General features: G+C 41.8%; 1 protein-coding gene across 3 annotated transcripts in view; it reads left to right on the top strand.

Annotated features, from left to right (window-relative positions):
- Positions 1 to 24,068, top strand: part of LOC106603483 (drebrin) — a 111,335-nt gene extending 87,267 nt beyond the window's left edge. For 2 of the 3 annotated variants that reach the window (XM_014197241.3, XM_014197240.3), the window contains exons 5-15: positions 3,170 to 3,319; positions 4,475 to 4,552; positions 5,047 to 5,198; positions 5,286 to 5,343; positions 5,941 to 5,994; positions 6,395 to 6,509; positions 7,661 to 7,789; positions 11,437 to 11,550; positions 18,155 to 18,603; positions 20,953 to 21,043; positions 21,899 to 24,068. In XM_014197241.3, coding sequence (XP_014052716.1) covers positions 3,170 to 3,319; positions 4,475 to 4,552; positions 5,047 to 5,198; positions 5,286 to 5,343; positions 5,941 to 5,994; positions 6,395 to 6,509; positions 7,661 to 7,789; positions 11,437 to 11,550; positions 18,155 to 18,603; positions 20,953 to 21,043; positions 21,899 to 21,951 — 1,443 coding nt within the window. In that variant the 3' untranslated portion in view covers positions 21,952 to 24,068. The remainder of the gene's footprint in view (positions 1 to 3,169; positions 3,320 to 4,474; positions 4,553 to 5,046; positions 5,199 to 5,285; positions 5,344 to 5,940; positions 5,995 to 6,394; positions 6,510 to 7,660; positions 7,790 to 11,436; positions 11,551 to 18,154; positions 18,604 to 20,952; positions 21,044 to 21,898) is intronic. The other variant, XM_014197242.3, reaches the window with a different exon arrangement.
- The last annotated feature ends 3,202 nt before the right edge of the window (positions 24,069 to 27,270 follow it).

The following is a 27,270-nucleotide window of genomic DNA, read 5'->3' as shown; positions in this document are numbered from 1 at the left end:
TCTGGTCTTTTCTCTGTACCTTGGTCCAACCTTACCACGTCATACGCACGCACGCATGCGCTCACTCACATGACACACATGCAGACACACACACTCTCTTTCTCTCTCTCTCTCTCTCTCTCTCTCTCTCTCTCTACCGGTGCCTTTGTTTTCTTTGTGTTTGAAGATGAAACAGTGTATGGCTTATCCTGTCTCAGAGATCATTCCTGCACACACAACAGGATTCCCACAGCATCACTCTCACTCCCAAACAGATCAGCCATTTTGACTGGAAAACAGGAATGCGGACTGATAGTATGTGTAGGTTGAATGTCATCTATGGTGAATATAAATATGTTATTAATCCTGTAATTAATTCAACACTATCATTTTGATGTTTGGATGCCTTTTAGCTTCTATCCACGGTAATAAGATATAATATAATATACATATTTCTCCTTTAGCTATCTTTACATCATACCTCTACATCTGTACATCATACCTCTACATCTGTACATCATACCTCTACATCTGTACATCATACCTCTACATCTTTACATCATACCTCTACATCTGTACATCATACCTCTACATCTGTACATCATACCTCTACATCTGTACATCATACCTCTACATCTTTACATCATACCTCTACATCTTTACATCATACCTCTACATCTGTACATCATACCTCTACATCTGTACATCATACCTCTACATCTGTACATCATACCTCTACATCTGTACATCATACCTCTACATCTTTACATCATACCTCTACATCTGTACATCATACCTCTACATCTTTACATCATACCTCTACATCTGTACATCATACCTCTACATCTTTACATCATACCTCTACATCTGTACATCATACCTCTACATCTGTACATCATACCTCTACATCTGTACATCATACCTCTACATCTTTACATCATACCTCTACATCTTTACATCATACCTCTACATCTTTACATCATACCTCTACATCTGTACATCATACCTCTACATCTTTACATCATACCTCTACATCTTTACATCATACCTCTACATCTGTACATCATACCTCTACATCTTTACATCATACCTCTACATCTTTACATCATACCTCTACATCTTTACATCATACCTCTACATCTTTACATCATACCTCTACATCTTAACATCATATCTCTACATCATTATATCTTAATCTGTATATATTTACATCCTCATATCACTGCATCTTTAAATCCTCATATGTCTACATTTTGTACTTCTTACATCTAGGCGTTCCGCCAGCGGAACCCCTAGCCAACAGCCAATGGGATCGCATGGCGCGAAATACAAAAACAACTAAAATACCACAATTCAATTTTCTCAAACATACAACTATTTTACACCATTTGAAAGATAATCCTCTCCTGAATCCAACCACATTGTCCGATTTCAAAAAGGCTTTACAGCGAAAGCAAAACATTAGATTATGTTAGGAGAGTACATAGACCAAAATAACCACACAGCCATTTTCCAAGCAAGCATATATGTCAATAAAACCAAAACACAGCTAAATGAAGCACTAACCTTTGATGATCTTCATCAGATGACACTCCTAGGACATTATGTTATACAATACATGTATGTTTTGTTCAATCAAGTTCATATTTATATCCAAAAACAGCATTTTACATTGGCGCGTGATGTGCAGAAAATGTATTCCCACCAAAAACTTCCGGTGAATTTACAAAAATACTCATCATAAATGTTGACAAAATATATAACAATTATTTTAAGAATTATAGATACAGAACTTTATGCAATCACTGTGTCAGATTTTAAAATAGCTTTTCGGCGAAAGCACATTTTTCAATATTCTGAGTACATAGCTCGCCATCATGGCGAGCTATTCAGACACCCGCCAAGTTCGGGGCAACCTAAACTCAGAATTAGTATTAGAAATATTGTATTACCTTTGCTGATCTTCGTCAGAATGCACTCCCAGGACTGCTACTTCCACAAGAAATGTTGTTTTTGTTCGAAATAATCCATAGTTATGTCCAAATACCTCCGTTTTGTTCGTGCGTTCAGGTCACGAGCGCAATTCGAGACAGAAAAAGTCAAAATGTTCCATTACCGTACTTAGAAGCATGTCAAACGCTGTTTAAAATACATTTTTATGGTATTTTGTAACGTAAAATTGCGATAATATTCCAACCGGACAATAGTGTATTCATTCAAGGAGAAAAATAAAAAACAGGGTGCTCGCGGGAACGCGCATATCCAATCTCTTTGTCCTCAGGCAGACCACTCAGTAACTGAGCTCCTATACTCTGCCCAGAGACAGGAGAAGGCTCAATCCACTTTCTGAAGGCTTTAGACAGCCAATGGAAGCCTTAGAAAGTGCAACGTAACAGCACAGATACTGTAGTTTCGAAAGGGACTAGAAAGAAGAACTACATTTCTCAGATCCTACACTTCCTGGTTGACTTTTTCTCAGGTTTTTGCCTGCCATATGAGTTCTGTTATACTCACAGACACCATTCAAACATTTTTAGAAACTTCAGAGTGTTTTCTATCCAAATCTACTAATAATATGCATATTCTCATTTCTGGGCAAGAGTAGTAACCAGTTTAAATCGGGTACGTTTTTTCATCCGGCCGTGAAAATACTGCCCCCTATCCATATCAGGTTAAATCCTCATATCTCTACATCTTTAAATCCTCATATCTCTACATCTTTAAATCCTCATATCTCTACATCTTTACATCCTCATATCTCTACATCTTTAAATCCTCATATCTCTACATCTTTACATCCTCATTTCTCTACAGACTCCTTCTCTCCATACACCCGCTCTCTTTTCATCTCTCTCTCTCTCTCTCTTGCATCCCTTTAGGCCATCTGTCTGTCCCTCTCTTTCTTCCTTCCTCTCCCTCCTCTCTGAACATGACATAACCCCTTTTCTCTTTCCAGCCATGTGTTCTGTGGGTCTAAAGCTAGTGAGTGATGTGTGTGCACATTGCCCCAATCAAAAGTAGTCTGAGGAGGCCTGTGCTCCATGTGCCCTGCAGTCTGACACAAATATAACCTCCACAGAACCTCTGGGAGCCTGCTCCTTTTACCATGGGACACCATCTCACACAAGCCATTTAAAGGGGAAAGGTATACTTCCATTGAAGGTGCGTTTTTTTGCTTTTTTGCCCGCAGGGAGTCAACGTCATCATCAACGCCAGCACCATGGAGGACATCGAACCATCTGCCATTGGACAGAGACTGACAAATGGGATGGCTTCGGTGGCCAGCCCCGTCCTCAGCCGTCTGAGAACCAAAGAGGAGGAGAATGGAGAGGATGGAGTGGTAAGAGATGGAGGGGGTGTGAGGTGGAGGGGGAGAGGGAGAGATGGAGGATAAGATGGAGCGCTATATGGAGAGAGGGGATTGGAAGGAGTAGAGAGATGGAGCCAGAGAAGGGATACAACGACGGAGAGGGAGGTGGAGGGATAGAGAGATGCCTTGAGAGAAAGGTTAAAGGGACAGCAAGACGGAGCCTGGCAGGAGAGGAGGGGGCGTTACGACATAGGTCAAAACAAGTAGTCTGTGAAAGAGCTCTCTATTAGTGTGATGTGTGACACAAGGCCACAGCTATGTTACTGTTTAAGAGGAGAGAGAGGGAGAGAGAGACAACAGAGGGAGATAAAGACAGAGATAAAGGGAGAGGGGGAGAGAGGGGGAGAGGGAGAAAGAGAGAGCGTTGGAGAGGGCCTCTGAGAGTGAGGCATTGTTAATGTTTAGGAACTTCAACAATGGGCCTTACTATGTGTCAGATGGTCCATAAGAAATGAGTCACTCAGCTGGACTGCTAGCAGGCTCCCTCCTCATTCTCTCTCTGCGTATCTGGACACAACTGAACCAGGACGTTAGGCTAGCTGCTGCGCTAAAGGTACATTACATTCTGATAGATCGTCTACAGTGTATTGCTACCAAAACATGACGACATTAAGCTGAGGTAAATTCCTTGAGTTTAAAGAATGATATATACTGTAGATTAACAAACTAACAAAATGTATTGTGTCACAGGGTTTTACAATGTCACACTGGCACTTTTGAACAGGCTACCTTGTGGATAACATCTATTTTTAAGGCCCGCACCTAAAGGGTTCAAGTACAAGCTGTTCATAATATATAAGTTAAAGTTATATAACTCCATATAAATCATATCCAGGCAATGGTGCACAATAAGTGATACGGTAATTGTGTGTCCAACAGAAATATGACACTATATGTCTAGACTGACCCTGCTGGTTACGGGTGGTGTGGTGCAATAGGATTTGGAGGGCACAGTAATTGTGCTATAGCAGACGCTGACCCTGAGCTGTGTGTGTGTGTGTGTGTGTGTGTGTGTGTGTGTGTGCGTGTGTGTGCACCATGGTTCTCTGACTAATGGTTGTAACCAACCACTTCCCCTTTCTCTCTCCTACTCCTTTCCTCTTTCCCTATTGGGCCGATGTCCAGGGCACCGTGTACACCAAAACCAACGCAGAGATTGAGATGAAGAAGATCAATAGAGAGGAATTCTGGGAACAAGCCAAGGTAGGAATGAACATGATTCCCGCTAGCGTCAGGAGGGAGGAAAAAAGGGATGGAAGGAGGCGGGGGTTGACTGGGAGAAGGACTCTGGAGACAAGAAGAGCAGCACTGTTATTCGTTCCTCTGTCTTTTTTCTCTACCTTTTCCTCAGACTAAGAATGATAGCATGAGTAGTGGTTTGAATTGGAGTGTGTAGGAGTAGGATCAAAACAAAGTCAAACAATGTCCCCCGTCTTCCAGAAGCAACGCCACAAGCCAATGAGACAGACTCAAATGAGATATGACATCCACTGCTCTCTGTCCTTGAGGTTATTTGAATTTGAATCATTGTGAGTTGGCGGCTTTGCCCTCTAAATGGTAGTTTGTGTTGATTTTGCTCAATAGAAAGACCAAAGCCAAATGTTCTGTTTTGCATTTTAGTCATTGATGTTTTATGTTGTGACTAATTGGTTATTGAACAAATGTTGAAATATATTTCTGTCTTTTGTGTGTACCAGCGTGAGGAAGAGTTGAGAAAGGAGGAGGAGAGGAAGAAGGTTGCGGAGGAGAGGCAACGCTTCGAGGAGGAGAGGATGGAGCTGGAAAGGAAAGAGCAGGAGGATAGAGAGAAGAGGTACCGCGAGAGGGAGAGGCAGATCGAGGAACACAGGTGGGCCGCACTGACTTATGGGTAATGTGTTGTATCACGTAAACTCTGGTGCTTGGTCCATGTGGTAACTCTGTGTGTGTGGAGCAGAAAGAAGATACAGGAGGAAGAGGAGGCCAAAGAGAGGACACGGAACCATCCCCTCATAGTAAGTGTGTGTGTGTGTGTGTGTGTGTGTGTGTGTGTGTGTGTGTGTGTGTGTGTGTGTGTGTGTGTGTGTGTGTGTGTGTGTGTGTGTGTGTGTGTGTGTGCGCACCAGAGCATTATGTGTATTCTCTGTTCCATGCCAAAGAGGGTCTTGCCTTAGTCACTCCCCACCACTGAAAGAGGCAGTCTGCTTTTAGAGAACATTTCTGATCTCATTTCAAGACTAGTCACAATGCATCATTGATATTGTCTGGGAAGAAATATTTAGAAGAAACAAGAGTTCTATTTCATTATCCCGTTTAAAAAAATCTAACTTTAATTCAATAGTAGCATCAACATTAATAATTTTAGCTCTGGCACGACATGACACAAGAAGATTTATTCTCCAAATATTGGACCCCACAGTGTTTTCACTTCTCTCCTTCCTTTTACCATTCACTTCCTTCGAAAACAATACTTCTGCTTTCAGAACACTTTGAAAATACCATCTTGTACGTCTGTGATTTTGTAATGGCTGCCATGCTGTGAGAATGTAATTACCTTGTAGGCGGTTTCCTTGTACCCATCTCTCGCTCTCTCTGTCTCTCTCTCTCTGCAGACAGCAGAACCTAGCTATGAGGACCTGGAGAAGGCGAAGGAGTCTGAAGTGGAGGTGGGTTTCAGACCATCAGTCCCAATGGGGGGATTCATTGCATACAGAAAATCGACTCTGTATATCATATTCTATGCCTCTCTAGTGTTAGTAGGCTGAGACTGAGCGAGTAAAGTAGAGTGTAGCCCAGACTCCTCACCTGTATATATGTGTCATTGTGACAGTAGCACTCCTGGGCTTTGGATCTGTGTTAATGGGACTAGTCAGGCTATACTGGGATATTTGTCTCTGGCTCTCTGTGTGTAAGGTCAATTCTGTCTGAAAGAGTGTGTGTGCTCTTACGTGCATTTGTGGTGTGAGTGTATTACCTATGTGCGATGAGTATCTCGTGTGTGGGGGGGGGGGGGGGGGGGGGTGCTCTACGTGTCTAACGTTGTACTGTATGTATGTTTGTTGACAGGAGGCGAAAGCCCTCATTGCCCAGCGGGCGGACAACCCCAGGGAGTTCTTTAAGCAGAAGGAAAAGGCTGTGGCTACTGGTTTGGACATCTCCCCTGTCTCTAGCCACAGGACCGGTAAGACCAGGAAGAGGGAGGAGATGGAAGGAGGGAGGGAGGGAGGGAGGGAGGGAGGGAGGGAGGGAGGGAGGGAGGGAGGGAGGGAGGGAGGGAGGGGAGGGAGGAAGAGAGGGAGGGAGGGTTTGGGTCACCTGACCACCATTTGTCCTGTCATTCACCTCCTCACAGGCCTCAGTCCCTGTACTCTGCTGTACGTCACCAGTGTGTCTGTCATCACTGTGTATGAGTGGACAGAGCCTGTTGGACCTAGACACCTGGGTATACCACAGAGATCTGGAAGGCAGGAGAACAGTTGGAGTAGAATTCAGACTAAGACGAGAGGTAATCCAGTTGAAGACAGAGGAAGATGAAGATGGAAGAAGAGAGACAGATGCTGTAGCAGTTATCCCTTGCAGGCTACATAGATACGGAAAACAAGTGGCTCCAAGGAGCCAGTTGGAGTGGATGGAGACTGGAACAAGTGCCTGACTCAGTGAGGGTCTCCATACTGAACAAGACAACACACTGTCTCTCCTCTCCACCTGCAAACCCAAAGAATCTCCCTGAAACAATATCTGTTTTCGTCTAGAAGCAACAGGATATTTTCAACATTGGAGAAAGTTTCTGTGTTCATTCCATCTTAACATACTGAACTGAATCCATGTTCCTTCCTCCATCGTTAATGAGCTTGGTGCAGTGCTTCTACTACTGCCTGCTTTGTCCACAGAGTGTCATTACCACACTAACAACTCTCCCTCTTCTTGATATGTCTCTTTCTCTCTGTCTCTTTGATTTGATTCATGGTTGTGCATCCATTTGTCTTGTCGTCCGTCTCTCCATTCATCCATCCATCCGTTCGTTTTATTCCTCCGGTGTCTCCCTCTGTTCTTTGGATCCTCTCTTGAGCGTCTCTTCTTCTATTCTGTCCTCACTATTGGGTTTCTATGGGACCATACCCATTCTCCCACAACCCTTCACTTCTCACCGGGGATCCTCCTGGGCCTTGCCTCGTTTTATCTTGACTTTCTCCTTCCTGTCTTCCTTTTACTCTCCCCTGTCTCTCTTTTCTCTGTGTCCCTCTATCACTCTCTCCCTCGCTCGTCTTTCCCTGTCCTCCCCGCGTCTGTATGTGTGTGTGTGTCACCACCCTGGGCCCTGTCTCTTGTCAGGCCGTTTGGACAGCCCGTTACCAGGCCGTTTGGACAGCCCGTTTTTGAAGCAGCAGCACAGTCCCAGCGAGCCCAGTCCGCCCCCCCTCCGCACCCCACCTCACGCGAGGCTGCAGCCCACTGCACCCGGTAGGTACTGGACAGGAGGAGGAGCAGGGAGCCCCCACCCACCCACCCCCACATTACCACAGTAGAGTACACGCCCCCCGTCACCCCAAATCATCTCCTGAAGCTGCTGTAACAAACTCAGCCCCCTCTCCTGCACCATACCACCCCCCCACCCCCACTAGCTCAGAGCACAACTGTGGCTACCTACTGTTAGCTAACCTGGGCTTGACGTGCTCCATTTTATTTTGCGTCCTTGTAGAGCCTGAATTAGATATCTCCATGGTAAAGTAGACCAGATTGGTACTGTCTGTAGGAGATGGGTGGCTGTGTAGTGTGCTAAAAGCACTTCCGCTGTGATGACAGATCCTGTTCCCTCTAAAGGCTGTGTCTCAGCCAGTCAGCACTCTCCTGGTTTGGCCTCTCTCTCTACACTCCCACTCTGATGCAGTTTGCTTTTAGTTGTCTTGCTGATGTTGGCAGCTTATATCAAAGAGCGCAGTTGATCATGACCCTTAGTTCTGCCTGCTACTTAGTGCCTCTTATATCTCCTTTTACAAATGAATCTGTATACTAACTACCCTAACTTACTAACTACCCTAACTTACTAACTACCCTCACTTACTAACTACCCTAACTTACGAACACACTATCTTGTCAACCACCTTCAGTCTTCCACACGCCAATAATGTTTACTCCATGATCCCTCTCGGTCAACATATTTATCTGTCTGATCTTTTATGCAGGGTTGTGGAGATGAGAGTAGGATGGTTAGGGAAAAAGTCATAGTGAACCCTATAGGGCAGGTTTTCACCTGGAGGAGAGAAGGAGAAATGGAGGAGAATAATAGAAACCTGCATAGGTTCCATGCTCCATTATTTATTTTGCCAATCTTACTTCGTATCCACCTTTACCCCATCTACCCATCATCCCTGCCCCATTTCTCCGTCCGCACACACACCTTGCATACCTTCTGACGAATGACCTGTGAGTGTGTGTGCCGTCGTTATTGAGCTGCCCGTGGTCTCAGGAACTGTGTTGCGTACCCTGTGGGCCCTGTGTGTCCATACAGTAAATGGATGTTACCCCTAACCTATGTAGAGTATTGTACCAGAAATTGTACTGTAACTGTACTGTGTCTTTCCTAATATTGTGTCTGTGTCTGTGTAAGGGTGGCCAACCAGTTCTAACCAGTTCCAGCTAATTCTAACCAGCTCCTACTAGATCCAACCAGGTCCTAGTAGTTCCATCCATCAGCTAAGTCATGAAATTAGTTTAAATGAAAATGGATTCCTATACCACCATCATGACCTTTTCACCTCGGTGTATTGACCCCTTAAATTGAAACTGTTTATAAATGGTTCAGCGTTGATGAGGACAGGAGGCAATATTCTATCCTCCTCTATTCTCTTTAGTATTTAAAGACCCCTCGATTAGAAAGGAAATGGCAAGTCCACCCAAGCAAGATGCTGCTGTCAATATAATGAGCAGTCACATCGGGTCATTCATCTCTATGTCCTGTTGTTTCCAGTCACAGTGATGTTGGTCATTATCGTTGGTTTGCTTGTTCATGCCTTGGCTCTTAGTAATTACTAGAGCATGTTCTGTTATTGTGTTTGTTGTTCCTGGTCCTAATTGAATTGAAGGGAATTATGTTTGGTGTATCAGCCTGTATAATGTGTTTGCTGGGGTTTATTCGTTGAGTGGATATTCATTGTTTCTCATCCAGATGCGCCCTCATTCTTTGCAAAGTACGTACAGACAGCAGAGAATCATCAGCTGCCTCCAGAACTTTTAATGGACTTTACACACACCCAAAATGTATACTGGGGCAGGATTAAATCAGTCAAGACATATAAACAAAAGGAATCCTGCACTGAGTATTGCTGCTCCCAAAAGTGAATTCACTGTTTATATCAAGACAAACAGCATCACCGTGAAGATCTTTATCAGAGGGTATTATTGCTTGAGGTGCTGAAGATTCCCCTAACCACAAATCTCAGATCAGATTACTTTACCATTCCTAACCATAATCACTGGATATCTGATCCTGTATCAGTGGTTAGGGGCAACTTCTAGCTACAGTACTTATTGAAGTCCATGTACTGTATTGTAGTGGAGAGCTGATATAGCCCATATGGAGTAACTGTTGCTGCAGCTCATGCATGGGATTGACACTACTGCTCTACTGGGTTACTTCTACACTATATATACAAAAGTATGTGGACACCCCTTCAAATTAGTGGATTCAGCTATTTCAGCCACACCTGTTGCTGACAGGTGTATAAAATCGAGCACACAGCCATGCAAACTCCAAAGACAAACATTGGCAGTAGAATGACCTTACTGAAGAGCTCCGTGACTTTCAACATGGCACTGTCATAGGATGCCACCTTTCCAACAAGTCAGTTTGTCAAATTTCTGCCCTGCTAGAGCTGCCCCGGTCAACTGTAAGTGCAGTCATTGTGAAGTGGAAATGTCTAGGAGCAAGTGGTAGACCACAAGCTCACAGAACAGGACCGCCGATTGCTGAAGCGTGTATTGCATAAAAATCGCCTGCCTTCAGTTACAACACTCACTACTGAGTACCAAACTGCCTCTGGAAGCAACGTCAGCACAAAAACTGTTAGTCGGGAGCTTCATGAAATGGGTTTCCATGGCCGTGCAGCCACACACAAGCCTAAGATCACCATGCGCAGTCCCAACAGTCTGCTGGAGTGGTGAAAAGCTCGCTGCCATTGGACTCTGGAGCAGTGGAAACGTGTTCTCTGGAGTGATGAATCACGCTTCACAATCTGGCAGTCCGACTTTGTGGAAACAGTTTGGGGAAGGCCCTTTCCTGTCTCAGCATGACAATGCCCCCGTGCACAAAGTGAGTTCCATACAGAAATGGTTTGTTGAGATCGGTGTGGTAGAACCTGACTGGCCTCCACAGACCCCTGACCTCAACCTCATCGAACACCTTTGGGATGAATTGGAACGCAGACTGCGAGCCAGGCCTAATCGCCCAACATCAGTGCTCGACCTCACTAATGCTCTTGTGGCTGAATGGAAGCAAGTCCCCACAGACATTGTTCCAACATCTAGTGGAAAGCCTTCCCAGAAGAGTGGAGGCTGTTATAGCAGCAAAGGGGGGACCAACTCCATATTAATGCCCATGATTTTGGAATGAGATGTTCGACGAGCAGGTGTCCACATACTTTTGGTCATGTAGTGTATTTTCTGAAATGCCTGATGGAAAGGACCCACGCTTCACCATCACCAGTGATTTTACGTCACATGATCTCATCCCCAGCTACATTTGAGCTTTAGCAGAAATACTCTGCCACAGTTGCTGTTGCACCATTCAAGTCAATCCTGAAAACAAATAACCGTGCCATTGTCATCAGTGTCAAACTGAATGCAGTGTTCAGGCTAGCCTGACTGCTCATTGTGACCAATGGTATTATTTTAATTGTGTTCATGTGATTCTGTGGTGGCATTTTGTCTGTGGTTGGTAACATTTTGAATGTGTTGGTGATTTGATTGTTGGGTGGTACAGTATTTTCATTCTGTTAGTGATTTAATTGTTTGGTGGCATTTTGATTGGGATTGATATGATTGTGCGATGGTGATGTTTGGTGGTGATGGTTTGAAGTTGTTATGGTGTACACTTTCTGATATTCCTCCAGATGGCGATGATGAAGGGAGCTTAGATCACAGTATGGGAACGTCCTCAACGCCAATCCCCAAAATAGTCACCACACCCATCCAGGAGGCGGAGGATGACAGCCGGAACGAGTGGGGTAAGATTAGGCAGAGTTGGGTTATACTGGGGTAAGCCTGAGGCACTTACGAGGACTTAAATCCTTGAATTCTGTTTGATTATTTTGCTATAGGCTACTTTGTACATGGCTAATGTTAGCATTGAAAGTCATTGAGAGCACTTACTCTGTTAGATATCATTCATCTCAGACAAACAAAGACAGCGGGCACACACATTCACACGCATTTTTATTTTGTCTTAATATTAACAACATTTGAAATATATATTTTGATAGACCAAAGTATCAGCTATCACACCATGTAAAGGAACAACATCCTAATTAAAAACAATTCACAAACTGGATTCATGTCAACTCCGTTAGACACCATAAAATGCATTTCATTTTTACAATTATTGTCCAACAAGTGTTTAAAGGCCTTAATTCTAACATTAGATAATTTTTGGCACGTTTTTTTTCTAGATTTAGAACTTTAAAAAAACATTTATAAAGCACAGCAAATACCCAAAAAAATAAGCATATGTTGCAGAACAGTGATTACATTTTTTTTTTTATATATTAACCCCAAAAATATTGACTCCATCAATGACAGAGTTGACCACAGATACTCAAAACAGATATATTTTTGCCTATAAAAATAAAACTTCAATACAAACATTTGTAAAATATGGAAAATGATTGATGTGAAAATTCCCAATAAAAACAACAATTCTATCAGATCTTTAAGCACTCTGACGAAGCTGACGTTAGACAAAAATCAGAACTAGTGGATGTTTTACGGAGTTGACAAAAATATAACATTTTCTTCTTCATTCATTACAACCTGTAATTAAAATTGATTTTTATTTGGATTTCATGTAATGGACATGCACAAAATAGTCCAAATTGGTGAAGTGAAATGAAAAAAAATAACTTATTTTAAAAAAATTCAAAAAAATAAGAAACGGAATATTGGTGCATGCATATGTATTCACCCCCTTTGCTATGAAGCCCCTAAATAAGATCTGGTGCAACCAAATACCTTCAGAAGTCACATAATTAGTTAAATAAAGTCCAGCTGTGTGCAATCTAAGTGTCACATGATCTCAGTATATATATATACACCTGTTCTGAAAGGCCCCAGAGTCTGCAACACCACTAAGCGGCACCATGAAGACCAAGGAGCTCTCTAAACAGGTCAGGGACAAAGTTGTGGAGAAGTACAGGTCAGGGTTGGGTTACAAAAAAATATCAGAAACTTTGAACATCCCACGGAGCACCATTTGAATCCATTACTAAAACATGGAAAGAATATGGCACCACAACAAACCTACCAAGAGAGGACCGCCCACCAAAACTCAGACCAGGCAAGAGGGCATTAATCAGAGAGGCAACAAAGAGACCAAAGATAACCTCGAAGGAGCTGCAAAGCTCCACAGTGGAGATTGGAGTACAGTTGAAGTCGGAAGTTTACATACACCTTAACCAAATACATTTAAACTCAGTTTTTCACAATTCATGACATTTAATCCTAGTTAAAATTCCCTGTCTTAGGTCAGTTAGGATCACCACTTTATTTTAAGAATGTGAAATGTCAGAATAAAAGTAGAGAGAATTATTTATTTCAGCTTTTCTTTCTTTCATCACATTCCCAGTGGGTCAAAAGTTTACATACACTCAATTAGTATTTGGTAGCATTGCCTTTAAATTGTTTAACTTGGGTCAAACGTTTCGGGTAGCCTTCCACAAGATTCCCACAATAAGTTGGGTGAATTTTGTCCCATTCCTCCTGACAGAGCTGGTGTAACTGAGTCAGGTTTGAAGGCCTCCTTGCTCGCACACGCTTTTTCAGTTCTGATCACAAATTTTCTATAGGATTGAGGTCAGGGCTTTGTGATGGCCACTCCAATACCTTGACTTTGTTGTCCTGAAGTCATTGTCCATTTGGAAGACGCATTTGCGACCAAGCTTTAACTTCCTGACGGATGTCTTGAGATGTTGCTTCAATATATCCACATCATTTTCCTGCCTCATGATGCCATCTATTTTGTGAAGTGCACCAGTCCCTCCTGTAGCAAAGCACCACCACAACATGATGCTGCCACTCCCGTGCTTCACGGTTGGGATGGTGTTCTTCGGCTTGCAAGCCTCCCCCTTTTCCCTCTAAACATAATGATGATCATTATGGCCAAACAGTTCTATTTTTGTTTCATCAGACCAAAGGACATTTCTCCAAAAAGCACGATCTTTGTCCTCATGTGCAGTTGCAAACCGTAGTCTGGCTTTTTTATGGCGGTTTTGGAGCGGTGGCTTCTTCCTTGCTGAGCGGCTTTTTAGGTTATGTCTATATAGGAGTCGTTTTACTGTGGATATAGATACTTTTGTACTTCTTTCCTCCAGGATCTTCACAAGGTCCTTTACTGTTGTTCTGGGATTGATTTGCACTTTTCACACCAAAGTACGTTCATCTCTAGGAGACAGAACGCGTCTCCTTCCTGAGCAGTATGACGGCTGTCTGGTCCCATGGTGTTTATACTTGCATACTATTGTTTGTACAGATGAACATGGTACCTTCAGGCGTTTGGAAATTGCTCTCAAGGATGAACCAGACTTGTTGAGGTCTACAAAAAAAATTCTGAGGTCCTGGCTGATTTCTTTGGATTTCCCCATGATGTCAAGCAAAGAGGCACTGAGTTTGAAGGTAGGCCTTGAAATACATCCACAGGTACACCTCCAATTGACTTAAATTATGTCAATTAGCCTATCAGAAGCTTCTAAAGCCATGACATCATTTTCCAAGCTGTTTAAAGTCACAGTGGCAGGGCTCCCTGCCTGTGCCATTAAAACCCCTACAGCTCATCCAGAACGCCGCAGCCCGTCTGGTGTTCAACCTTCCCAAGTTTTGTCCCGTCACCCCGCTCCTCCGCACACTCCACTGGCTTCCAGTTGAAGCTTGCATCTGCTAAAAGAGCATGGTGCTTGCCTACGGAGCTGTGAGGGGAACGGCACCTCCGTACCTTCAGGCTCTGATCAGTCCCTACACCCAAAGAAGGGCACTGCGTTCATCCACCTCTGGCCTGCTCGCCTCCCTACCTCTGCGGAAGCACAGTTCCCGCTCAGCCCAGTCAAAACTGTTCGCTGCTCTGGCACCCCAATGGTGGAACAAGCGCCCTCACGACGCCAGGACAGCGGAGTCAATCACCACCTTCCGGAGACACCTGAAACCCCACCTCTTTAAGGAATACCTGGGATAGGATTAAGTAATCCTTCTAACCATCCCCCCCCCTACCCTTCCCCCCCAAAAAATATATAGATGTACTACTGTAAAGTGGTTGTTCCACTGGATATCATAAGGTGAATGCACCAATTTGTAAGTCGCTCTGGATAAGAGCGTCTGCTAAATGACGTAAATGTAAATGTGTATGTAAACTTTTGACCCACTGGAAGTGAGATACAGTGAGTTACAGCTGTGAAAGAATCTGTCTGTAAACAATTGTTGGAAAAATGACTTGTGTCATACACAAAGCAGATGTCCTAACCGACTTGCCAAAACTATAGTTTGTCAATAAGAAATTTGTGGAGTGGTTGAAAAACGACTTTTAATGACTCCAACCTAAGTGTATGTAAACTTCCGACTTCAACTGTATCTGTCCACAGGACCACTTTAAGCCATACACTCCACAGAGCTGGGCTTTATGGAAGAGTGGCAAGAAAAAAATAAGCAAACATGTTTGGTGTTTGCCAAGAGGCAAGTGGGAGACTCCCCAAACATATGGAAGAAGGTACACTGGTCATATGAGACTAAAATTGAGCTTTTTGGCCATCAAGGAAAACGCTATGTCTGGCGCAAACCCAACACCTTTCATCATCCCGAGAACACCATCCCCATGGTTGTGGCAGCATCATGCTGTGGGGATGTTTTTCATCGGCAGGGACTGGGAAAGTGGTTCAGAATTGAAGGAATGATGGGTGGCGCTAAATACAGGGAAATTCTTGAAGGAAACCTGTTGCAGTCTTCCAGAGATTTGAGACTGGGACAGAGGTTCACCTTCCAGCAGGACAGTGACCCTAAGCATACTGCTAAAGCAACACTTGAGTGGTTTCAGGGGAAAACATTTAAATGTCTTGGAATGGCCTAGTCAAAGCTCAGACCTCAATCCAATTGAGAATCTGCGGTATAACTTAAAGATTGCTGTACACCAGCGGAACCCATCCAACTTGAAGGAGCTGGAGCAGGTTTGCCTTGAAGAATGGGCAAAAATCCCAGTGGCTAGATGTGCCAAGCTTATAGAGACATACCCCAAGAGACTTGCAGCTGTAATTGCTGCAAAAGGTGGCTCTACAAAGTTTTGACTTTGGGGGGGGGGGGGGTAAATAGTTATGCACACTACATTTTTCAGTTTTTTGGTCTTATTTCTTGTTTGTTTCACAATAAAAAATATGTTGTATCTTCAAAGTGGTAGGCATGTTGTGTAAATCAAATGATACAAACCCCCCCCAAAATCAATTTTAATTCCAGGTTGTAAGGCAACAAAATTAGAAAAATGCCAAGGGGGTGAATACTTTCGCAAGCCACACAGTAGCAATTTAGTTTTTCCTCAGTTGCTTTAGGACTCTAAAACGAAATTAACCTCTCTAGGGTATGTGGGACGAAATCGTCCCACCTACTCAACAGCCAGTGGAATCCCGTGGTGGTGATATTCAAATACCTTAGAAATGCTATTACTTACATTTCTCAAACATATGACTATTTTACACCATTTTAAAGACAAGACTCTCGTTAATCTAACCACACTGTCCGATTTCAAAAAGGCTTTACAACGAAAGCAAAACATTAGATTATGTCAGCAGAGTACCCAGCCAGAAATAATCAGACACCCATTTTTCAAGCTAGCATATAATGTCACATAAACCCAAACCACAGTTAAATGCAGCACTAACCTTTGATGATCTTCATCAGATGACACACCTAGGACATTATGTTATACAAAACATGCATTTTTTGTTCAATCAAGTTCATATTTATATCAAAAACCAGCTTTTTACATTAGCATGTGACGTTCAGAACTAGCATACCCACCGCAAACTTCCGGTGAATTTACTAAATTACTCACGATAAACGTTCACAAAAAACATAACAATTATTTTAAGAATTATAGATACAGAACTCCTTTATGCAATCGCTATGTCCGATTTTAAAATAGCTTTTCGGCAAAAGCACATTTTGCAATATTCTGAGTAGATAGCTCGCCATCACGGGCTAGCTATTTTGACGCCCACCAAGTTTGGCACTCACCAAACTCAGATTTACTATAAGAAAAATTGGATTACCTTTGCTGTTCTTCGTCAGAATGCACTCCCAGGACTTCTACTTCAATAACAAATGTTGGTTTGGTTCAAAATAATCCATAGTTATGTTCAAATATCCTCTGTTTTGTTCGTGCGTTCAAGACACTATCTGAAGGGTAACGAAGGGTGACGCGCCCGGCGCGTATCGTGACAAAAAAATTCTAAATATTCCATTACCGTACTTCGAAGCATGTCAACCGCTGTTTAAAATAAATTTTTATGCGATTTTTCTCGTAAAAGTGATAATATTCCGACCGGGAAACCCTGTTTTCGTTCAAAGACTGAAAATCTAAAATGGACTCTTCTCGTGCACGCGTGCGCCAGTCTCATTGTTCTCTGATCGACCACTTACCAAATGCGCTACTGTTTTTCAGCCATGGCCTGCAAAGTCATCATTCAATGTTCTGCCGCCTTCTGAGAGCCTATGGGAGCCGTAGGAAGTGTCACGTTACAGCAGAGATCCTCAGTTTTCAATAAAGAGAGTGTAGAAGACCAAGAAATGGTCAAAGAGGGCACTTCCTGTAAGGAATCTTCTCAGGTTTTTGCCTGCCATATGAGTTCTGTTATACTCACAGACACCATTCAAACAGTTTTAGAAACTTTAGGGTGTTTCCAATCCAAATCAATTATATGCATATTCTAGTTTCTAGGCAGTAGTAATAACCAGATAAAATCGGGTACGTTTTTTATCCGGCCGTGCAAATACTGCCCCCTACCCTAGAGAGGTTAAATGTAACATTTGGGGGTATGGGGCCCCCAAAACTCATTGGTCCCCTGTCGTGCGTGGGCTGCGGCGGTGTGTGCAACGCCAGTGACACGCATGCACACACACACACCCTGGGACTGTGTGTTTTTTCCCAGGCCTAATTTGCCTTCACAGATGGCTGGGCTTCCCCTGCTCATGTCTCTAGTCCCCGGTGGCACTCTGGTACTGTGGACAGTGTTAAAGTACACCACCTGAACACCAATGAGTGTAACAGAAACACAACACAAGGGTATCACTGTGTGGTGTTCTCTGAAGTTAAAGCTGTAATTCATGTCATGTTGTGGACCTAAGAGATCTTGGACTGTAGGTATACTGTAAGAGCATCAATAAACAGTGTGGTCTTTCTATTGCTGCAACGATGTGTAAGTGGAGTTTATTATCTGTGAACTGTGTGACTAGATTGACAGGGCATACTGATGATCTTCTGACTGTTTCGCTTTGTGTCCTGTCAGGGCTTATTGATAACAAGTTTTGACTGTTATCAATAACAGTCCCCCTCCCTCCCTTTCTCTCTACCTTCCTCTCCTCTAGGTGAGCCCAAGCAACAGCCAGGCCCGGTCCAGGACTCCACCCCCACCAAGCCCATTCAGAGCGTGGCACCCCAGACCCGCACAGACTCCAAACCCCCATCCTCAACCCCGGACGACTATGACCCCTTCTCAGGCTTCAGGCCCCTGCCTGCCCCCACCGCCACAGACCCCCTGGTGGAGCTATGGGACAGCAGCCCTGCCACCGGCATCGCCCCCTCTCAGGCCCCACACCCTGGAGGGCAACCCCAGCCCCTGCTGAGCTTTGACGAGATGGGGGATGTACCATTCTGCCCGGGGGGTCCCGAGGGGGTCGAGGAAGAGCCCTCCAGCCTAGTGGATGTGGCCGGGACCCACGATATGACCCTGAGCTACCAGCAAGCACTGCAGCACGCTTCAGATGATACTCAGCTGATGACCAACGGGGAGACCCTGCTCAAAGAAGGGACTCAGGTCAGGAGAGGAGCAGTAGTCATGTTATCTCATATTACAGTATATTGAGCAAAATTACTTGGCAGTACTTTACATGCATAGAGTTGCCCTTATACATTAAGTTGACGATTTGCCAATACAGCAATACAGCATGTAATTTCTCAGCTGCACAACAACAAAGGTATGTTGTCTGCACTATCTGTATCGTATCATTCCTTATAAAAAAAAAGTATTATATTATGTGCCACATGATGGCAGTAAATGCATTCTACATCAGCACTAGTGGGTGCCACTGGTTACCTGGAGAGAGAGGATGGCAGTTTGTTCTGTGTTCCTGATCTGGAACAAAGATGAACAACACAAACAGATAGTATAGTACTGAATGATCTATGGTACAAATTGCCTCCAGATAACCTTGGCTGTACTGTACATGTAGTATTTGTTTGGACAGAGTGGCTCGGTGATAAACAGTGACTTCAGAAAGTATTCACACCCCTTGACTTTTTCCACGTATTGATGTCTTTAAAGACTGAATTTAAAATGTATAAAATTTTGATTTTTGTGATCTACACACAACACCCCATAATGTCAAAGTGGAATTTTGTTTTTTGAAATATTTACAAATGAATTAAAAATGAAAACCTGAAATGTCTTCAGTCAACAAATATTAAACAATTTTGTTATAGCAAGCTTCAATAAGTTCAGGAGTATAAATGTGCTTAACAAGTCACATACAAAGTTGCATGGAATCACTCTGTTTGCAATAATAGTGTTTAATATGATTTTTAAATGACTACCCCATATTTGTACCCTACACATACAAATAAAATAAAACATTTCACATGAGCAGAATAAAATTAAGTGTAGACCTTACAGTGAAATGCTTACTTACAAGCCCTTAACCAACAATGCAGTTCAAGAAATAGAGTTCATAAAATATTTACTAAATAAAGTAAAATAAATCAAATCAATAAAAAAGTAACACAATACATTTACATAACAATAACGAGGCTATGTACAGTGAGTACCGGGTGAATTATCTGTAAGGTCCCTCACTCTAGCAGTGAATTTTAAGCAGAGATTCAACCACAAAGACCAGGGAGGTTTTCCAATGGTTCGCAAAGAGAAAGAGCACACATTGAATATCCCTTTGAGCATGGTGCAGTTAGTAATGGATGGTGTATCAATACATCCAGTCACTGCAAAGCTACAGGCACCCTTCCCAACGCAGTTGCCGGAGAGGAAGGAAACCGCTCAGAGATTTCACCATGAGGCTAATGGTGATTTTAAAACAGTTAGAGTTTAATGGCTGTGATAGGAGATAACTGGGGATGGATCAACAACATTGTAGTCACACCACAATACCAACCTAAATAACAGAGTGAAAAGAAGGAAGCCTGTACATAATACAAAATATTCCAAAACATGCATCTTGTTTGGAATGAGACACTAAAGTAATACTGCAAAAATGTGTCAAAGATAAAAAACACAATTATTGAATAAAAGGTGTTATGTTTGGGGCAAATCCAACACATCGCTGAGTACGCCTCTTCATATTTTCAAGCATGGTGATGGCTGCATCATGTTATGGGTATGCTCGTCATTGGCAAGGACTAGGGAGTTTTTTAGGATCAAAATAAACTGAATAGAGCTAAGCACAGGCAAAATACTAGAGGAAACCCTGTTTCAGTCTGCTTTCCAGCAGATACTGGTAGACAAATTCCGCTTTCAGCAGGATCATTTCCTTAAACACAAGGCCAAATATACAGTCTGCTAAGCAACTGTAGTTCCTTACCAAGACGACATTGTATGTTCCCTTGTGGCTTAGTTACACTTTTGACTTAAATCAGCTTGAAAATCTATGGAAAGACTTGAAAATGGCTGTTTAGCAGTGATCAATAACCAACTTGACAGAGCTTGAAGACATTTTTTAAGAATAATGTGCAAATATTGTACAATCCACGTGTGAAAAGCTCTTAGAGACTTATCCAGAAAGACTGTAATCAGCTGTAATCACTGCCAAAGGTGATTCTAACATGTATTGACTCGGGGTTGAATACTTTCAAATTAAGATATATGTGTTTTATTTTATTTTAATAAAAAAAAAAAATATATATATATATATATATATATAATATATATATATATATATATTCCACTTTGACAGTAGAGTATTGTGTAGATCGTTGACTAAAAATGACAATTAAATAAATTATAATCCCACTTTGTAACACAACAAAATGTGAAAAAAGTCAAAGGGTGTGATTACTTTCTGAAGGCACTGCAGCAGTAGCATAGTGTGTCTATATGTCTACATGCATAGAAACAATACTGTTATCAACTAATGTTTCTGCCTGTCTGTCTGTGCAGGCAAACGAGGGTTACTTCAGCCAATCGCAGGAGGAGGAGAAATGCTCTGCTAAAATGACCCCAACGTCAGTGTTTTATAACAAGCCACCAGGTGAGAGAAGGAGAGCGAGAGAGAGAGAGAGTGAGAAAGCGAGAGAGAGCGGGGCATGTCAGGATTAAACATCAAAATAACCTTTTTGCCTGAAAGCTGTGAGGATTATTCTGTTGGAAATACATCAATATATGAAAAAGTAGTAACGTGTAAAGTGTTTGAAGAGTTTATAATTACATCATTGAGGGTTATTTAATCATTTGTAAATGCATTATAAACCATTAATAAACGCGTATATCGCTTTGGTTTAAATAGAGCAATTAACTGGTCAGTGCTTACCAAAAAGTGAGCCAATATTTACCTTCTGTTATTATCCATTTACAAATGCTATTATAATATGCACCCTTGTGTATAATCATGCAACCTTATTTTCAATGGTTGCACAGTTAAACAATAGTTATTTTCTCCCTCTTGGGTGTGATGCATTAGTGCTCTGTCCCAGGAACAGAAAAGGTTGGTTTTCAGACCAATGGTCAACATCGCACTATTTTGACCAATGCGTTATTACCCATTAATTAATAGTTTATAGTGCATTTACAAGTAATTTAATAACCATTAACAACATCATTATAAACTCTTTATAAACCCTTTACAAATGGTACCTTAACAATCACCAGCTTGGCTAATCATGTTGTTGTTACTATTTTATTCAGGAACTGCTGTCACACTTATTTTTGAAGACAGTAGACTTATGATGCTGATTGTTATAGTATGTGGTTGTTTCTGCCCATTTATTTGACATATTGTAAGACACCATGGATAAAAAGATTAAAGTTTGTGTGTGTGTGTTTGTTTTTTCAAACATTGACCAAGTGGATTTATGGATGTTTATCTATGCCCTGTGCGTGTGTACAGAGATTGACATCACATGCTGGGACACAGACCCTGTAATGGAAGACAGCGACTAGACCATGGCGAAGTAGTCCAGTCCGGCGGTGGGAAGCAGAAACAACGCATCATCAACAACGAAATATACTTTTTTTAAAGTAATAATAACAACAAGTCTTGCATAAAAAAAATCTGTATAATGTTCTAGAAGGGGGAAAAAACTGATGTTAGCCACAGAAAAGGTTTTTGAGTTATTGTTAAAGATGCTAATGGGTTAATGATGAGCTCTTGGTTTTATGTTTTTTTTTTTTTGCTATGCAGAGTAAATAGTGGGGAGTGGGGAATACTTTCTTGAGAATGTATGTGTCTTCTACAGCAGACTAAACACACTGTACCAGACAGGTAGCCTATTAGAATGTATAGCAACCCTCCCCCTCCATTCTCCCTCATTCTGGGTAGCTACAGTAGTTGGGGATAAAAGTGGGAGCGGTGCCTGGTGGGATCAGAGAGGAGTGGTGCCTAGTGTAATCCTGTAGTCTTTGATGTTTCAGTTTGGCCATGGGGGTGATGAAGGCGTGGTGGACATCAGACTACAGGCTGGGATAGCAGTACCATTGTATTACTCCGTAGTAAAACCCTGATACACACAAGGGAGGTATAATGAAATACTTGTTTTGTGCTGTACCAAGTCACTTTGAAAATGAATATCTATTGTAGTTTGTTATCGTTGTGTTGATTGGCATACTCTCCCAGCAGAAAATCTGACATGGGGAAAATAAGTATGATTTTTCTACCTATTAGAAGTGTTCTATAAATTGACATTCAGGATCTTTGAATCATGGCAATAGTGGTAGTCTCTTGTTTTGTCTTCAGTGAAAACTAGGCAATGACTGTATCTAGAGCACTCAGATGGGAATGAGGACGTTCGTCACACATTGTGGCACTATGAACGGAACAGTGTGTCTTGTGCTAAGATGGTTCTAGAGCTGCTACAGTAGTCTCTGCTTTGTAACACTACACCTTCTTTGCAGTAGATGATACAAATGCACCCTTTCGCTTTCCATGTGTATTTATTTCCCTTGTCCTTCTTTTAAAATGATGTAGTTCACATGCACGTCCCTAGATGGCCTCAGCACCGTTTTGTATACTATTGTAATTCTACTGTTGGACTACCTCTGTGTTGTTTTTGCACAGATCTCATTCTCTCACCCAGTTATCTCGGTTCTGATTCGCTGTTAACAGTCTAAATGAGAACCATTCCGGTGGATTAGTTTTGCCAGGAGCCCTTCTAAATGCTTATGATTATAAAGCCTGGTTTTAAACGGTATTATTGCTCTAATGTTTAGAAACAGGTTCTAGCTTCTTGATGCAACCCTCTACACATGGCTTATAGACCAGTCTTCCTTTATTTGATCTACAGGAGGTTTCTTATCATTACTGTTCAAGGTTATAGTTTCATTCCTGAGATCTGATTCTATATCAATCCAGGCATTCTTACCCATAGATATAGAACAGTTCTATAGCAGGTATATGTTGTTATAGCTATGTGCTATTACCACAGAATTCTGAGTGGGAACCAACAAGCAATAAGAAAATAAACCAATCAAGTATTTTGTCCTGTAAATAGTGTTTGTTTTTTAGAAATACACAACTACAACTAATGAACGTCGAACACTTCTTTGTCATTGTGGCCCTTATGATTATGCCACTTTGAATTTAGGCTTGTTGTGGGATTGAATGAGATGTTTAAATAAAGTTTATTTGAAGCGAAATATGAAATGTGATTCCATATCCCTACCAGCCTTTTTCTGTATATGAGAATCAACTAATGCTTAGTAAGAGCTGACCAACCCGCATCTTTAGCAGTAACTGACACCCTTTCTACATGATTTCAATGTATACTTCTTCACCCTGATAACCTCCTGGGTAGTTATTATTATTATTCTCTCCCGATCACACTACTAGGAGACTACTACTACTACTATACTACTACTCTACTACTACTACCCCTGTTTGCCCCAAAGCAAGGCTTAGCTGTTCCTTGTCTTATCTCTCTCTTTTCATTTAAAATATATTTTATTTATCTTCCCTCTTTTCCATCCGCTTCTCACACACTCTGTTTTTTAAATAAGCACAAGATCTTTTGTGACATGCTAAGTGCTGATGTATGTTAATAAAAGACTTAAAAACCTCCAAATGATGACTTCAGAGAGTGTTTTTGATTTGACAGTTTTTCTTTTGGCTGTATCACCCCAATCTAATGCATCCTTGAATACTTCAATAGTATCATGAAGTGCTAGCATCATAGAATTAAATAGAGCACTAAAACGAACATTGACATCCTGGCAACATGACTAAAATGACGGCCATTTTGGTCAGAGAATCTCATATCATTATATTCTAAGGTAGAAGTGCACTTTTTTTATATTGATCATATCATTTATCATCTTGAAGTACTGGATTGCTCCAGGCCGCTCACTGATGCATTTCAAAGCTTTCTCTGCAAACAAATATCTCAGTCATTCAAAGCAGGAATGAACACAAAACATTCAACAACATTAAAAGTCTGTCACTGCCACTTGTCATGTTTGTTTTAATCTGTATTTTATTCAACTGCATTTTATTCAAGAGATGTTGGCACTGTTGATTTAGTAATAGTCCAGGTATGGTCCTGTGTGGCTCAGTTGGCAGAGCATGGTGCTTGCAATGCCAGGGTTGTGGGATTGATTCCCTCAGGGGACCAGTACGAAAATGTATCCACTCACTACAGTAAATTTCTCTGGATAAGAGCATCCGCTAAAATGTGAAATGTTCTGTAAAGACCCTTTCTCCTCACAGGTATACATGGAACACATAGGCTGCATCCCAAAGGCACCCTATGCCTTCAAAAAGTATTCACACCCCTTGACTTTATCCACATTTTGTTGTGTTACAGCATGAATTTAAAATGTATTCAATTGAGATGCTGTGTCACTGGCCTACACACAATGCCCCATAATGTCAAAGTGGAATTGTGCTTTTAGAAATTCCTACAAATTAATAAAACATTTGTCAATAAATATTAAATGAATTTGCTTAACAAGTCACATAAGTTGCATGGACTCACTCTGTGTGCAATAATAGAGTTTAACAGGATTTTTGAATAACTACGTCATCTCTGTACCTCTGTCACATGTGCTCCCTCTCCGGCCTCTAGGTCACCAGGCTACTCTTTATGGCGCACACCTGTCACCATCGTTACGCGGACCTGTGTGTCGTCAGACTCACCTGGACTCCATCACTTCCCTGATGACCTTCCCTTTATATGTCACTCCCTTGGTTCCTTCCCCAGGCATTCCCCCAGAGTTTCTTACCAAGACGACATTGAATGTTCCCGAGTGGCTTAGTTACACTTTTGACTTAAATCAGCGTGAAAATCTATGGAAAGACTTGAAAATGGCTGTTTAGCAGTGATCAATAACCAACTTGACAGAGCTTGAAGACATGTTTTAAGAATAATGTGCAAATAAAGCTGTAACTACTTTGTAGCCTACAGTAGTTACAGCGTTGACTTAAATTGGCTTGAAAATCTATGGCAAGACTTGAAAATGGCTGTCTAGCAATGATTGACTTGAATTTCTTTAAGAATAATGTGCAAATATTGTACAATCCAGGTGTGCAAAGCTCTTAGAGACTTACCCAAAAAGACTCACAGCTGCAGTCGATGCCAAATTTGCTTCTACAAAGTTTTGAATACTTACGGTATGTAGATTTGATATTTCTGTATTTTATTTTCAATACATTTCGAAAAACATGTTTTCACTTTGTCATTATCATGGGGTATTGTGTGTAGATGGGTGAGATTTTTATTTATTTCATCTGTTTTGAATTCACAACAAATTGTGAAATAAGTCAAGGGGTATGAATACTTTTGGGATGCACTGTAATGTCTATATGGGCCCTGATCAAAAGCAGTGCACTATATAGGGAATAGAGTGCAATTATTTACACATCCATACAGTACAGTAGTAGCAGCAGATGTAGGAGTGACTAACAGAGAACAGCTCCTGCAGTCAGACGTATAGAGAATACTTTGCATGCTACATGTTGTATGTACATTTATTCACAGCAAAACAGTTTGTATATTCACAGTATGTGTGGGATGTCAGTCACTGAGAGTCCATACTATAGCAGGGCCATTTCCTGCTTTAGGCCAAATCAATCCGTAGCCTATCTGGACAGATATGCTCCCTTGGATGGTATTTGGATATATCCTCAAATGATGGATCTCCCACAGTGATGTCAATCCAATATTGGAGGAACGGTCCACTCCATCAGGGCATTTTATCGATTTCCTCAAAATGGCTGTCACATTGACAGCTAGACAAAAAGTTCCAGTTCCAACCGTGTTTAGCGAGCCCTGGGAGGGAAACCCTGTGGATGTCAGTCGTCAGACACGACTGACAGTCCCAGTCCTACACTAGTAGATAGAAGCCATGTATCCTAGCCATGTGCACCATCCCCAATGTGCTCTGAATGAGTATGCACTGACTGGCCACACAGCTGATGTTCCCTTGCATTCTAAACAGACACTAGCTAGCGCTCTGGCCTGGTGGTTACTTAGCAACACGTATGCCACTAGAGGATGGAGGACAGTGGCATACACCTCTGTCTTTTCCTTCTCCTGTTGCGGGGGAGAGGAAAGACAGAACATAAAAACAGCACAAACAAAACAAACGTGGTACAATGAAATAAACTGGAATCAATGCATGACAGCTCAGGGAGGCAATTGTCAGTTAATCAAGAGTACTGTATGTGACAAGTTGTGTGATTAAACAGACAAAACCTTTGTCAAAATAATATTCAACATTACTTCAAGCATGGATAGAAACACAAATTAAATAGTCTTCATTTTCAGTTACACTTAAAGCATGAATTAGTACATTCAGGAGCCATGATAATCAGCATCACTTGTTTGTTTTGATTGTTCTGAAAAAGAAAAGCCTGTAAGTTCTTCAAATGATTGTCTCAATGCAATTTTCTATATACTTTAGACCAGTGGTTGCCAAACTTTTTATAGTCCCGTACCCCTTCAAACATTCAACCTCCAGCTGCGTACCCCCTCTAGCACCAGGATCAGCACACTCACAAATGTAGTTTTTTGCCATCATTGTAAGCCTGCCACACACACACTATACGATACATTTATTAAACATAAGAATGAGTGTGAGTTTGTCACAACACGGCTCGTGGGAAGTGACAAAGAGCTCTTATAGAACCAGGGCACAAATAATAATATAATAATAATCAATCATTTTGCTCTTTACTTAGCCATCTTACATATAAAACCTTATTTGTTCATCAAAAATGGTGAATATCTCACCACAGGTTAATGAGAAGGGTGTGCTTGAAAGGATGCA

Source organism: Salmo salar, chromosome 04, assembly GCF_965601325.2.
Source record: "Salmo salar chromosome 04, fSalSal1, whole genome shotgun sequence".
Taxonomy (NCBI): Eukaryota; Metazoa; Chordata; class Actinopteri; order Salmoniformes; family Salmonidae; genus Salmo; species Salmo salar.
Note: the sequence above shows the minus strand (reverse complement) of the source record. Positions and strands in the feature narration are given on the sequence as shown.